Source organism: Rhea pennata, chromosome 25, assembly GCF_028389875.1.
Source record: "Rhea pennata isolate bPtePen1 chromosome 25, bPtePen1.pri, whole genome shotgun sequence".
NCBI lineage: Eukaryota > Metazoa > Chordata > Aves > Rheiformes > Rheidae > Rhea > Rhea pennata.
Window position 1 is genome coordinate 3,532,459 of NC_084687.1, and position 13,306 is coordinate 3,545,764.

Here is a 13,306-nt window from a genome sequence, read left to right on the forward strand (position 1 = left end):
TCACAGCAAACGATCACCTGAGTCTAGTTACAGCAAGGGAATTTGGGGTTGAAGAGGGACTGGAGTCGCTAAGTGTCGGCTCCATGCTGGGCTGCACTGGCAGGACCCGGGAGGCAGGGGGAGAAACGCAGCATCACTCCTTGGCGAGGGGCTCCAGGGGGCCCGAGCTCGGGCCTCCTCCCCGAGGGCACAGGGATGGAGATGCTCCAGGGCAGATGCCTGCGGTACAGCTCTAACCCAAACCCAGGGGCCACAGCCAGCCGGGCTCAGCCCCAGCAGAGGGAGGACGCTCACGCGCAGCCCAGCAAGGACCGCAGAGGTGTGCCAAGAGGATGGTCAAACTCACAGCGCCAGTGAGGGCAGCCCTTCTTGCCCAGCCCTTCTCACCCAGCAGCCAGCTCCAAACAAACCTCAGACTCCAACATGGGATCGCCCTCATCCCCGCTCCATTATCACAAATACCCACTTTTTTCCCCTCAGATTTTATTATTTTGGAGTCTTGGTTTTCTGGGGAGCTGGGAAGGAGCAGCAGCAGAGAGTGGGCGGCTCCCAGCCTCCAGCTAGGCCTTGGGCGATGCTGTGGGTTGCAGCTTCTGCAGCTCCAGGACAGGGATGAGGAAGAGGAACACAAGGCCCAGGAGAAGCAGCCAAATTAAAATGCCATAGTGCTGTGGGAGGAAGAACCACGACAGCTCCTTCAGGGACACCTTGGACCTGGGGAGAAGGTGACCAGGCACCCTCGTCACCTAGAGGGGCAGACGATGGGGCTCAGCCTCCCGCCTCCACTCCAGCAGGGACGATGAGAGGGCCTGGATGACGTTCAGCCAAACGCCCACCTCACCAGCCGCTTTTGCGAACCTGAATGAAACAACCCTCGCAACAGCCCTAGGGAGGGCCCGAGACCTGCAGTGCATGGGGGAAACTGAGGCCATGGACTGACCACGGACAAGCGGGGACAGCCTACCTTGCACCCCGACCCTCCCTCCCTGAAACCCCATTCCCACATCGCAGCAGGGATGCGCATGCTGCTGGGCTGGGGGGTCAGCACGGTGCCATAGGGGGCAGAAGGATGGTAGGGTGCAGGGGAGGCTGCCAGCCCCATCCCAGTGCCGCAGCTGGGGTCTGCATGGGGCGCCGCTCACGTGAGCTCAGGCTGCTCCGGCTCCTCGCTCTCCAAGCCCCTGCTGTCCCACTCTACCATGGGCTCCCCCGTCACGGTGCTCCTTCTCCGCAGCTCTGGCTTGCTCCTGGGGAGGGAGAAGACGGGATGCTGTGCCACTGCCCAGCAAACGGGACCAGGCACCTCCTTCAGCCCTGGCCTCCCCACGAGCCGGCGCCGTTACCTCTGCGTGCTGGGTTGCTGCAAGGCCCCCTCTCTTGCCAGCTCTGCTCGGCCATCCAGGCTGCTACCTGGCTGGGCACCCAACACAGCAGCGTGAGCGAGGACACGGGCACAGCGGCGGTGCGTGGGTCCCGGCCGTCCTCCCCACGGCACAGCCCCGAGCGCATCCTTACCAAGTGCTGCTTGGGAATGACGGCGATGCTGACCCTCCGGCGGGTCGACACCTGCGAGGAAAAAGAGGCGACAGTGGTGAGCACAACCCTGGCGGCCACCCCACGCTCTGCACCAGGCGGTCCCCCACCGTCCTTGCCCAGGCCTCCCCCTCTGCCCGCTGCGGAGAGCAAGAGCTGCCGAGCGACACTGACAGCCTCACGCTGCCCCTAGGGAAGCCAGGGAGACGAGGGAGGGTGAAAGCGAAGAGGCTGGCACCTGTCCTTCCTGCTCCGTGCCGCGGTGGCAGGGCTGCTGGCCCCCTCCCCGAGCCGTCCCCCTACCTCTTGAGCTGTAGGGGAATCAGTGCCGTATTCGAGCTGGTGCTAGAGAACGGCCTCCTCTTAGCCAAGCCCGCGGCTCTCGCTCTACGACCCTGCAATGCAGAGGGACCTGCCTGAGATCTCCTGGCCCGCAGGCACCCTGGCTCCCCTGCCCGCAGCCCTCTGAGGCCGCTCCTACAGTTCGCCTTCCCCAGCAAGTTTCTAGCAGACCTGGCCAGCAGCAAGCGGCTGGCGGCGTTGCCCGTGGGCTAGCGGGTGCATGGGGAGCGCTGGGCAAGGGAGACTGGCGAGGTGCAGGGACGCAGGGGCTCCGCGGAGCTGGGAAAGGTGCCGGTTCTCCGGTTACCTGCTGGAAATTGCGCATCAGGGGGTGAGGCCTCAGCCGCAGCACTGCGTCATCTGCGAGCAGAGAGAAAGGTCTTAAAATCACCAAAAAAGAAGGAAGATGGCACTGACGTACAAACAAGTGAGAGGAGACACGAGTGCAGGCTTCTCTCCCACTGACAGCGAGCAGTTTGCTGCCTGCTCCATGCTCGGGACGAGCTACAGCTTTCCCCAGCTGGAAGATCTAGCTTGCACACACGAAGACGAGCTTGTGCAAGGTTTGCAGGGCGGACCCTGGTGTCCGGGGACAGTGCACTCTTTGCACACACTGTGCCCCCCTGCACTGCATTCCCAGCTGGGCCGCAGTTGCAGGGTGATGGCTCTTGGGCCACCAGCACCTGCTCTCACACTGCATCGGGTGTGACATTGGTTTCTTGCATTTGTCGCTTGCTCCCACGGCTGTAGCCATCAGCTGTCACCCAGCCCCGGTCCTGGCTCACAGGGGTCCAGCTGACACCATCCAGCTCTGCCGCACAGGGTCAAACTGCCCCCTAGACCCCCGGAGGGGCTTGGGACCAAGTCCCACAAGCTCTCTGCCTGCAAAGCCCATGCCAGGCCCCGACTGCAGAGCCCACCTCACCCTGAGTCTCCGCCAGCTGCCGGTTGCGAGAGTTTTGCTGGATGAGCCGCTTCATCTCCTCCAGCTCCGCATGCTCCCGCACGTGATGCCGTTTCAGGTTCTCCACATGCCGGACCATCACCTCTGCTGCTCGGCTCATCCGGACCTCCTGGGGCAAACAGAGTTGGGGGAGGGGGGGAAATCAGGTCCCCAGTAGTTCTCCCCTCTCTGCCATGATGCTTCTCCAGCTCCTCACAGACCCATGTCCCTGCAGGTCCCTCACTGGGCATCTCAGAAACCGTGCTGTCCCCTCTAGACTAACAGCAGTGCAAACACATCCCCCTGCTGCTCCCAAGGACATGGATGGAGTAGGGTAGATTCCCTGCACCCTAGCATTTGCCAAGATCAGGTCTGCCCAGCACAAGTAGGAGGTGAGACAGATCCCAGCCGGTCCAGGGATAGGCCTCCAAGCCACCTCCCAGCACCCTTGCCTCAGCTACTGGATCCTGCGGCAGGTCAGCACCCTCCCTGCATCTCCGTCCTGGACAGGAGCCCCAGGTAATGCACTGACCTGGTGGATGGCCCCCAGCTTTTCTGCTGCACTGGTTGCTCGCTCGATAGCTGCTGCCAGCACTGCCAAGTTGTGTTGTAACTGCTCCAGCATCTCCTTGCTGTCCACAGCCGTGCAGGACAGGCCCAGTCTCTGTGGAGCAGAGGGTGAGGATGGGAGCTGCGGGAGCCTGGCTGAGCAGTCATCCAAACAAGGCCAAGGCCCCAGAGCCAGATGTTCCCGGCAGATGCCAGGACCCACTGGGTGGCCGCCTACCTCCAGGGCGGCCCGGCACTGCCCCAGCTCCTCCTGGATGTTTTCTTCCGCCGCATCCCGTGCCCGCTTCTCCACCTCGACCCGTTGTCGCAGGGTGAACATGTCGCAGCTAAAAGCCAGGGCCAGGTGAGCAAAGGCTGCCTGCAGGGCAGGAGGGTGTCAGGACAGATCAGGGATACCCAGGGCTGAGACAACAGGCCGTGCATTGCTGCTACCAAGACACAGCAGGACCCCACCACAGGCCCTCGCGTGCTGCCAAAGATAATTAGCACTTGCCTTTCCCCAACACTCACTAGCCTAATGCAAGCTGGGGATGGTCCTGTGTGATGCCCAGCCCGACTGAGACACATCCCCCAGGCAGCCGCTAATACGGGGAAGCCCCCAGCCCTGCTGGTAAGGGCATGCGCCAGGCAGACGCCAGCCGTCACTGCAGATCCCAGCTGACAAGCAGGACAGCAAAGCCTGAGTCAGCCCTGGCACGCAGAGGACAATTATTTTTATTAGCACGGCTTCTACCACCTCCTCATCTAAGGGCCCACTTTGCAAGCCGCAGAGCACTTTGCAGGATTGCCAGGCACACAGAGGACAGGCTCGTTTGGTCGTGCAAACACAGCTGCCTCCAAATGCCAACAGCATCACCAGAAATGGTAACTGTAAGGAGGTTGCCAGGGGAATGCAGTGCCTGGAAGGAGGCCAGGAGCAGGGCGCAGCCTCTTGGGTGATGCAGGCTGTGATCCGGCAGGGCACCCATCTCCCTTCCCCATCCCAGCCTGGCCCTGGGCAGCCCTTACCTCCACATCCTGCTCCGTCAAAGCCGCTCTGCAAAAAGAGAATGCTGTTAGAGGTATTGTGGGGACATACCAAAAACACCCTTGGCCCTCCCTCTGGCAACCGGTGCCAGCCTCCAGCAGAAGTGGGGACCAAAGTGCCCTTGCCCAGAGGCCAGCTACCCCAAGAGGGAGACCAGCTCTTGTGCAGTGGGAAAAGAACCTAATCCCTGGACCTCTCTGCTGGATTCCCCGCGGGCTCATATTGCCCTAGAGCCCCAATACCACAGTCCTCCGGCATGTCCCATCCTCTGGCCGCCGGCATGGATGTTGGGTGCCTGACAGGCTTACCTGTGCAGGCCCAGTCTCTCCAGCACTGAGAGCTCTGCAGGAAAATTCAACAGTGGGTCCTCTAGGATTTCTGTATCTGTGAAGAGAAGCAGCAATAAATCTGGAGAAAGAATACTTAGGAAGGGGAAGAGCAGAGAGAAACAGCAGAGTCCAGCACCTCCCAAGTCTCCATCCAGATGGGTTAATCCTCTCCAGTTTGGAGCAGGAGAGCTAGGAGAGCTGCCTGTCTTGTCAAGCCTCCCTTCTGCCTCTGAGCTAAGCCCTTCGCTTGGTCCTTCTCCCTCTGACCTCCCCAGCCTGCTCTGTCCCATGGTGTCCCTGGTAAGAGCTGCCACAGGTGCCAGTGGTGCAGGACCCACAGAGGTGAGGGCAGGCAGGCATCCCAGTCCTCTCCCTGGCATGGGGTCCCCCCTTCCCCAGGTCCCTGCCAAGGGAACCAAGCCCCATCAGGCCATCACACTGAGCCCAAGCTTGTCCTCGGCCACTTCGAACCATTAAGTGGGGACACGGGGACTCGCCCACCTTCCTCCGTCCTGTCACTGTCCCCAGTGTGCACAGCCAGCTCCTGTCTCTCTGCGCCTGGCACCTACAAAAAAACAACAGCTCCCTGGTACTGGATAGCACCCCCAAAAGAGCAGCACCAAGCAACTGCCCGGGTTGGGGAGCCCCTGTGCTGCCGGCATGGAGCAGTCCCAGGGACCGGCTGCGCCTGCAGCCCTCCAGGGGAAGGAAGAGCCCCCCGAGCCCCCTGTGTCCTCCGTCTCACCTCTTGGATGTGCTCTGCGCCCTGCTCGCTCCCAGCCGAAGCCCCCTCCGAGCCCTGCTGCAGTTCGCTCATCCTCCCTGGGGACAGAATGGGCGGTAGGAGCCGGGTGCCAGCGTCGCCCTCCCCAGCCTGGCACTGCTGCACAGGAGCTCCCCGCCAAGCCAAGCCCTGCGCCAGGAGCCAGGATTCATCCCGGGCAGCAACTCCCAGAGGAGGATCACCGGGGGCAGAGCCATCAACGTGCCACAGGGGGCTCGGAGCAGCATTACTGGACGTTGATCGTGGCTATTAATGCAAGGAGGGCAACTGATACCTCCCCCTTCCTAAGCACAGCAGGATGGGAGACCCCTCTCCCCAACGACCGGTGCATAAAGCCACCCCATCCCCAACCCAGGCTGCCCTTACCTTCATCCGGAGGTGCCAGGAGCCTGGGCAGCTCTACCTGCTGCTCCCTGCTGCAGGACGAATCGAAAGAAGCTCAGATAAATCCCAAAGAAACTCCCGGGGGAGAGGCGAGCCCGTGGGGCAGCGTGCCGCCCCCTCCCAGCCTCCCCAGCAAGTCAGCAGCATCCCCCTGGAGCCTCAGCCCCGCACCAGGATGCTCCCGGTGGATCCGGGTGCTTTCCAAGCACCGCTTTGCTGCTCAGCTCTCCCCTGGCAGGCGCGGAGCAACGCTGGTCCTTCCCACGCCTGCCCCCTCCGTTCACCGCAGCCGGAGGATGCTGCGGCGTCCTCGCTCAGCGCCTTTCCCGCCCCAGCAAGCCAGGGACTGAGAAACTCTCCGAAGCCATTTCCAGCCGGGAATGAGTCACCAGCCCACAGCGGTGCTTCTCTTTCCTACGTGCCCCTGGCCCGGCTGCCAAGCAGACCTCCCAGCCCTGCCTGCGAGCCGGCTCCATCGCAGGCTCGACAACAAGCCCTGCTGCTGGCAGAGCCCGGGCGCCATCTGACGTCCCCGTCACGGGAACGGCAGGTCTCGGCCAGCTGCCACACGCACACCCACCCTCCAAAACCACGCCGGGCAAGCCTTGCTGCCCCCAAACACCCAGGCCTGGCTGCAAGGAGGAGGTCCAGCAGCTCCGTAGCATCCCTGCTTGCTGGAGGTCAGGGATGCTCCGGCCCACCAGGAACCGCAGGTTCTCACGTGTGTCTCCAGGGCACGATGCGCAACCAGTGTGCCCCAGCCCCACATGCCCAGCTAAGAAATGGGGAAGCTTTGAGGTGACCATATCCAAATTTTGCTCCTGGCACTGGCAGGGAAGGCAACAAGGACTTTCCTTCTCTTCCACCCAAGCCCAGGGGCCTTTTCCTGAGAGCAGTGACTGGCAGAACCAGTCACTGCCCCAAAACAACCCTCGGTGACCCATTCTGCAGCCCAGGCCTCCCGCACGTGCCCGGGGAGCAGCAGGAAGAGCAGTTCATGCATGTACCTCCGAGGCTCAGGGCTTGAGTGGCAGCTCTCCCTCTGCCACTGCCTCTCCAAGTGCCCTTGGGCAAGTCTCCGGGACTCCTGTTCCCCTTTTCCAAGCAAAGCTTCTGGAAACCGTTTCATTTGCAAAGCACTGAGGCTCCCGGTACTAGCACACCTATCATGAGACACACATATTAGCTGTGCGCAGATGGGAGAACGCCTCTAAATGTTATATTTTTAAAGCATTTTCTCACCCAGCAGTAGCTCCAATCTCCTCTGCTTAGTGTGGAGGCATCTGTGGGAAAAGAGGTGGAGAGGCCTGCTTTGATTCAGGATGGTGCCACCGCTGGGATTTGCACGGGCCCAGAGAAAGGGAAATGAGGGATTTACAAGTCGTGTTTCTGTATGCTGCTGCAGCCAGATTTCTCCCACTCACCATCCCCCACCCTCGGTCTCCAGCGTCCGGCGGGGCAAGACTTTTTTCCACGAGACGGTCCCTGCTGCAAAGCATTCGTTATTTAAGTCCTAGCAGTAACAGTCCCTGAAGCCTGCTGATTTAGGAGATCTCAGACAGCTGTACGGGCGCTCACTCGCTATCTTCGTTTTCCAGATGGAAATACTGAGGCACGCGGCTCACCTGCGCAGCATGGCATAAGCAAGTCCCCAGGAAGACAGACCTCGGGCTTTCTCGCAGCTTTACCAAACGCCTCCCTGGGTAGTTACCTGCCTCAGCTTGCCACAAACAGCTGAAGGAAGATGCTGGGGCCACCCTGGCTCGGACCCAGGACTTTGTGCTGTCGGAGCCCCAGGAGGGGATCAAGGAAAGAGGAGACAGGACGGAGCACAGCCGGACGCCGGTGGGTCCGGCGATGCGTGCGGCGTGAGCTGCCCGGCTGCAGGAGTCTCCGTGGAGGGGAGAGCAACCGGCATCTGAGGCAGCACGAGCTGCCAGGAAACAGCTCAACGCGAGAAGGCCTTTAAAGGACATGCAAGCTGCCGCAAGCGCTCCCCTCTTGCGAGCAGCCCGGGAGCTCCCTTCATGGTGCCAGGAGGGGGGCTGAGCAGTTTTGCAGGGGGCAATGCAACCTCTGCTGCTGCATCGGGCTGGCACCGGGCTCGGGACCAGCTCCTGCACCTGCTCTTCCGAAGTTACGGCTCTAACTGGAGGCGGGAGGGACCACGGCTGCTCCCTCCGTGCCCGGCAGCTGCAGCACAGAGCAAACGCGTCCCTCGGCATCTCTCTGCCAGGGGGCTCAGGGCAGCACGGCAGCGCCCAGGAGCCCCGTGTTTCCCCACCTCGCTGCGGCCACCTTATAAACACAGCACAGCAACAACAGCCACAGCTCCAGCCATCCCAAGGAAAATCATGCTAATAAAGGACGGAGCAGCCTCGGAGCGAGGGGAAGGCCGGCACACCCAGAGGATGGGGTACTAGTCCTGCCACCTCCATTGGGCTTGTCGTCCACCTCCCAAGGCCTCTCCAGCTCTGTTTTTTTCCCTGCATCCATGCCAACTCCACCTCACCCATCCCATCTGACACCTCTAAGCTCTGCTTGGGACTCCCATCCCTCCTGCCCTGCTTTCCCCACACCCAGCCCCCCTGGCCTTACCCAGGCCTTTCTATCAAATCCACCACATCCACTAAAGCTGCTTTTCCCCCCATAATGAGCTTACAGGGAGGCAAGATAGATGCTCAGCGTTACAGAGGACCAGCCTTGGGGCAAGCTGTGGCCACACCTGGGGCCTCTGCTGAGGCAGGAGGAACAAGGCAGGTCCTTGCGGTCTGGAAATCTCTTAAGCCATCAGAGGTCAGGCAGCAAACAGCACCTCGCAGCCCCAGGAAAGAGCCAGCCTGGCCTCAGGCCTCTCTGTCAAGGGCGCAGGATGCGGCCCCGGGGCAGGGGAGCAGCCAGGGAGAACTCACCCTTTGCAGGTTCAAACAGGGACCAGTACTGGTACAAAGCGGGGGCCAAAGCTTTTGAAACTACCATAAGCAGCATTTGCTGCTGGGCTAAGATTTCAAACGCCCCTGAAGCTTCAGGACTGGGTTTCTTCTCTGGGGACAAACATCTCCTGCTAAGGCCCAACCCAAAGGTAGAATGGCCAAGAAATCCTAAGTCTTCTTGAGGGAAACACAGCCCCAACCCTCACCTTGCCTTCTCTGTAACCCAAGTAAACAGCAACACAGGCAGCAGTGTGCACAATCAGTACCAATTAATAACAATTAGCACAACATAAGTTCACAATGGAAACAGAAACGGGGCTTGCTGCCAGTGGGACATCCCGTGCGCAGTGGGGAAGTGATTTTGCCCCAAAGCGGGCAGAGCTGCAAGAGGAGATGTCACAGGTGTGCTCAGCGCTGGCCAAGCTCGGGCCAGATCAGTGCCAGGGTTGGTACCTCCGTGCACATCCGATCGGAGGCAGCTGAGCACAGGTGCCGCGAAGAAGCAAGAAACCAGAACAGCAGAGTTTCCCTCCCAGCGCTGAACTGGTGCTTTTCCAGCCACTTGAGGAGCTTGCCAGCTGACCAATACAGATCTCAAAACGCAGATGAATTCTTCAAGCATGAAGTCAAGCTTGCATAACCTCTACCAGTCACATCTGGGCTAACCAATCTTCACGTTAGAAAGGGGAGTTCCCAGCAGAGGGAAAGACCTTTCCTTTTGGCCAGGATTCAGCAGAGGGAGCCCAGGCGCCCGATGCCGCACCTCCGCTCTCCCCTCCCTTGCACACAAGGGGCTGTTTGTGCCCACCCGTCTAAACAAAACATTTTATTACTTGATCGAGTGCCTTTTCCAGCTGAGCACAAGCTCTCTCCTTTAACACACAGCCTCACAAACCAGCACACCAAAACAGCAGCCCCAGCCTACCGGTGACCATCCTTCCTCCCCCGGGAGCGGCAGCCTTCCCCCCACTTTGAGCCCTGCAGTAGCAGCACCTCGGGCTCGCTACCCCCTACTCCAGTCTCCTGGCGAGCCCGAGGCTTGCAGAAAGTTGCTCTGCGGGACATGCAGCTCAAAGAACACTGTCACTTTTGTCTCCCACACCGGAGAAGAGCTTTTCTGCTCAAAAGCTCCTCTATTCCCCCCACCCCCCAAACACACACACACTTGCGCTGGGTGACTTATTAAGAGACATTACTCCTTTCTGCAAACCCTTGTGTTCAAAGAGCCTCTAAAAAGCATTTACTAAAATCCCTGGGTGCTTCCCCCCCTTTTCTAAACCAGAGAGCCTCTAAATCACAATTATAATCTAGCAAAGCAAAAATAGCCCAGTTCCCCATGCACCAACCTGTTCAGCAGGGACAACACAGACGAAACAAGAACCTGCTGGGAGATCTCCAGGCAGGGACACGGGCAGCTGCAAGCTGCCGTGGCTTCTGGCTTTGCCCCTCACGACTCCTTCCAGTAAGGTCCCTGCTGGTGCCGTGGCCGCCTACCGCAGCGGCATCTTCCCCAGGCTCCTTCTGAAGCTTCCTGAACTTGCTCGCAGATAGCAGCAACTGCGGTCATCTGGATTATCCACTTGTCGTCTTGGAAAGAAAGCTGCTCAGACCGACACTGGCTGCTACTGCTGATGCGGCAAACATGATTTATTATGTCTGTGCAGGGGGCCCAGTCCTGCAACAAGCACAAAACAAAACCCCAACCTTCAGCCAAATTCACCTTCTTGCAGCCCTGATCTTCCCAGCTGACAAGTACCTGGCAGCTACCAGACTACCCACAAGGGAATAGGATGCTGTTATTATGATTAAAAGGTCATTGGCAAAACAATAATAAAAAAGCATGTTTGCTTCTTTTAGTTTAGTTTTAAATTCCAGGTTGAAATAAGATCCTGCTATTTACTAAGCCTCTCCCCTAAGCAGTTCAGTCTCATGCCTGGACCAACTTAATGTAAACCTGTCACAGCCCCACCATGCTGGGGATTACATGCACCTGATGGACAGTTCATCCAGGTTGAAGCAGGGCAGCTATTTAACAGCTCTGACCATTGCTACAGGAAGGGCCAGAGCAACTACCATTGCTTGGACAAGCAGGCAGCTTCTGTTTGGAGAGGAGAAGCCCCTCAAGGGGTCTCGCACTGTTCCCAGAAAAGCAGTTGTGGGTTTTAGTCCTTTGGAACAGGGTGTTGCGTGGTCCAAGGTAGCTCCTATACAGCCCTGTCCTGCAAGCATCACTGCCTGGTGTTTAACACCTACAGATGCAGCATTCACATCCCTCTCCCTTCCCAGAAGAGACTCTCTGGTGGCTGACAACAGCACCAATGAGTGACAGGAGTAATGGAGAGAGACTGTTTTCATGAAACTGTTTCAAAAGTTATTGTGGGAGGATGGGGAAACAGTATAGAGGACACATCATCCATGCTTTTGGCACATGACAAGCCACAGCCAAGGGTAAAGACACAGCTAAGAAGTCTCTTCACCCAAGGCAGTTTCCCAACAGGAGAAGAGGAACCCACCTCAGTGTTTGTAAGGTCAACCTCTGCCTGGCTACTGCTGCTTGCAAAACCACGTAGGCTGGCCCCAAACGCAGCTCACAAGAACTCCAGGTGAGCTGGAAGCACAAGATGCAAACGGCACGTGGCAGCCAGGAAGAGCCTGGCAAAATGAGACAGCCACCTAAAGCAACCAGTGAGCAGCTACAAAACCGAGCATCCCACAAAGATGAGACACAAGCTACAGCTGGCTGATTTAAAGCCATTTATTGTGGCCCAGACGCAGACACTAGGGCTTCCCCACGGTGCTTGATATATAACACACACAGGTTCAGCCACTTCCTTCTTCAGCAAGGACTTTGCTGGCCAGGTGAACACCCCAGACAAGCCCATCCTCTGTCACCTTCAGGCAACCACCAGCCATGGGCGAGTGGAGCACCTTGGGACAAGGACACTGAGGTCACTCCTGTTGGGAGAGGCTTTGCAGGGAAAGGGCCACGACTGCAGCCTGCTGCCTAGCAAAGCCAGAACAGCAGACTCAGACCTTAATGATCGGGGCATGACGTCTATTTATGCCGTGTACAGGCAGCCCTACAGTAGCTTCATCCGTCCTGGCCACGGAGATGCTGGCACGCAGATGCAGCAACAGTTTGGCTCTCTTGAGGTTGCTTTCCTCCAGCCAGCGCCGACGTTGAAGCATCATCAGTCCGTCGCCGCCTAAAGTAGCTTAAGAGACTCTTGCTGTAAAGAAATCTCTGCTCTCCATGTTAAGAGCGTCACTTAATGCCTCAGAGTTTCACTCCCCAGCTGGGTCTCAACATTAACAAGCAATTTTCAAGCAGTAAAATGTCCTACGCCTACACAGCTCCCTTTGCAGATATAAATGTTTATGAATCTTTACACAGCTCCCAGAGCGCGTGCTGCCTCAAAACCTCCATTAAACGCCGCACCGCGTCTAGCGCCGACTCCTCCGGAGCCCACCAGCGAGCCGCTGCCCGGCTGGGGCTTCCGCGGCAGGTTTCAGGGAGGCGAGGCAGGAACCTGGACGCGGCCACGTTACCTTTGAAAGCGTAAACACCTCGGGAGGGAAAGCGCCGCGGCGGCCGCCTTGCGCCACCGAAGCGCGGGACGCGGGTCTCTCCTGCGGCCACGAGGGAGGAGAGGGGAGACTCACGGTGGAAAATTCAGGTTTACCAGCTCTTCGCCTAAACCCCAGCACCCTGCATTAAATCACAAGCTCTCCCTTCCCTACCAAAAACTGCCACCAGGCACTAGTTCTCCCTAAGGAAATTAAACTAAACGATGCACGCTTCTGCCTGGGGTTTTCCTAAGGGACGGCGACCAGGCGAAGCCCGGGAGCACCAGAGACGCCAGGCTCTGAAAGAAATGAAGATCCAAGGATGAGAGAAATGAGACTGGTAAATCCCCATGGCTCAGATTAAAACCCAAGCCCGACCGATCAATGCAGCAGTGCCCAGAAACCAGCTTATTTGCCAGGCAGAGGGGCCAACACGCACGAACTTACCAGTTTTGTCGTGCTTCGCTCCAGCCACTATAAAACCACAACGGTCCGTTAAGCCTAGTCCAAAGTTATCATCGCCTTCCGACAGCCTCCCATCGATTTCCACCTTGATTCAACAACGTGCTGAGGACGTTAAGGCACCACCACCGAGACCAAGTGATATCGCCGTTGGGGCAGAGGGGAGTCTTGTTGCGAGGGCAAGAGCCTCTTGGGCGCGGGTGAAATGCTTATTTCTGTCTCAACTGCCCCAATTGTCACAGTCTGAGGACATCTGAGACCACGCTGCTCTTTAGCACCAGCTGCCGTAAGATACCGACAGGCCCCGGCCCGGCGCCCGGACAGCGCCCCACCGCCGCCATCTTGGGAGAAGCGGCAGGTGGCGCCGTCCTGAGCGCGGCGGGGCGGCGGGAGGCGCCATCTTGAGCGCGGCGCGGCGGGGCGGCGGGAGGC

General features: G+C 59.0%; 2 protein-coding genes across 3 annotated transcripts in view; one reads left to right on the forward strand and one right to left on the reverse strand.

Annotated features, from left to right (window-relative positions):
• RPS10 (ribosomal protein S10) overlaps window positions 1–13,306 on the forward strand; it is a 382,514-nt gene that overhangs the window by 9,306 nt on the left and 359,902 nt on the right. The gene's annotated exons all lie outside the window — the stretch shown is intronic.
• LOC134150867 (inositol 1,4,5-triphosphate receptor associated 2-like) lies at window positions 483–13,173 on the reverse strand. 2 transcript variants are annotated; one of them, XM_062595014.1, is made up of 17 exons: window positions 12,860–13,173; window positions 10,192–10,520; window positions 7,155–7,195; window positions 6,920–7,075; window positions 5,895–5,944; window positions 5,490–5,566; window positions 5,246–5,309; window positions 4,724–4,799; window positions 4,397–4,424; window positions 3,606–3,746; window positions 3,351–3,482; window positions 2,801–2,948; window positions 2,183–2,235; window positions 1,516–1,566; window positions 1,344–1,414; window positions 1,143–1,247; window positions 483–714 (listed from the first exon to the last, which is right to left on the reverse strand). In XM_062595014.1, the coding sequence occupies exons 4-17, from the start codon at window positions 7,039–7,041 to the stop codon at window positions 561–563; spliced, it is 1,272 nt and encodes a 423-aa protein (XP_062450998.1). In that variant the 5' UTR covers window positions 7,042–7,075; window positions 7,155–7,195; window positions 10,192–10,520; window positions 12,860–13,173; the 3' UTR covers window positions 483–560. The 2 variants fall into 2 exon arrangements, with proteins under 2 accessions (XP_062450998.1, XP_062450999.1); XM_062595015.1 differs by having other exon boundaries at window positions 569–668.

Bases quoted from the DNA above. Each gene is read 5' to 3' on its own strand.
- LOC134150867 (XM_062595014.1), bottom strand. From the start codon at position 7,041: ATGAAACGGTTTCCAGAAGCTTTGCTTGGAAAAGGGGAACAGGAGTCC. The intron at 5,310-5,489 runs GTGAGACGGAGG...GTTTTTTTGTAG, and splicing joins GCGCAGAGCACATCCAAGAG to GTGCCAGGCGCAGAGAGACA. The intron at 1,248-1,343 runs GTAACGGCGCCG...CTCCCTCCCCAG, and splicing joins CAGCAACCCAGCACGCAGAG to GAGCAAGCCAGAGCTGCGGA.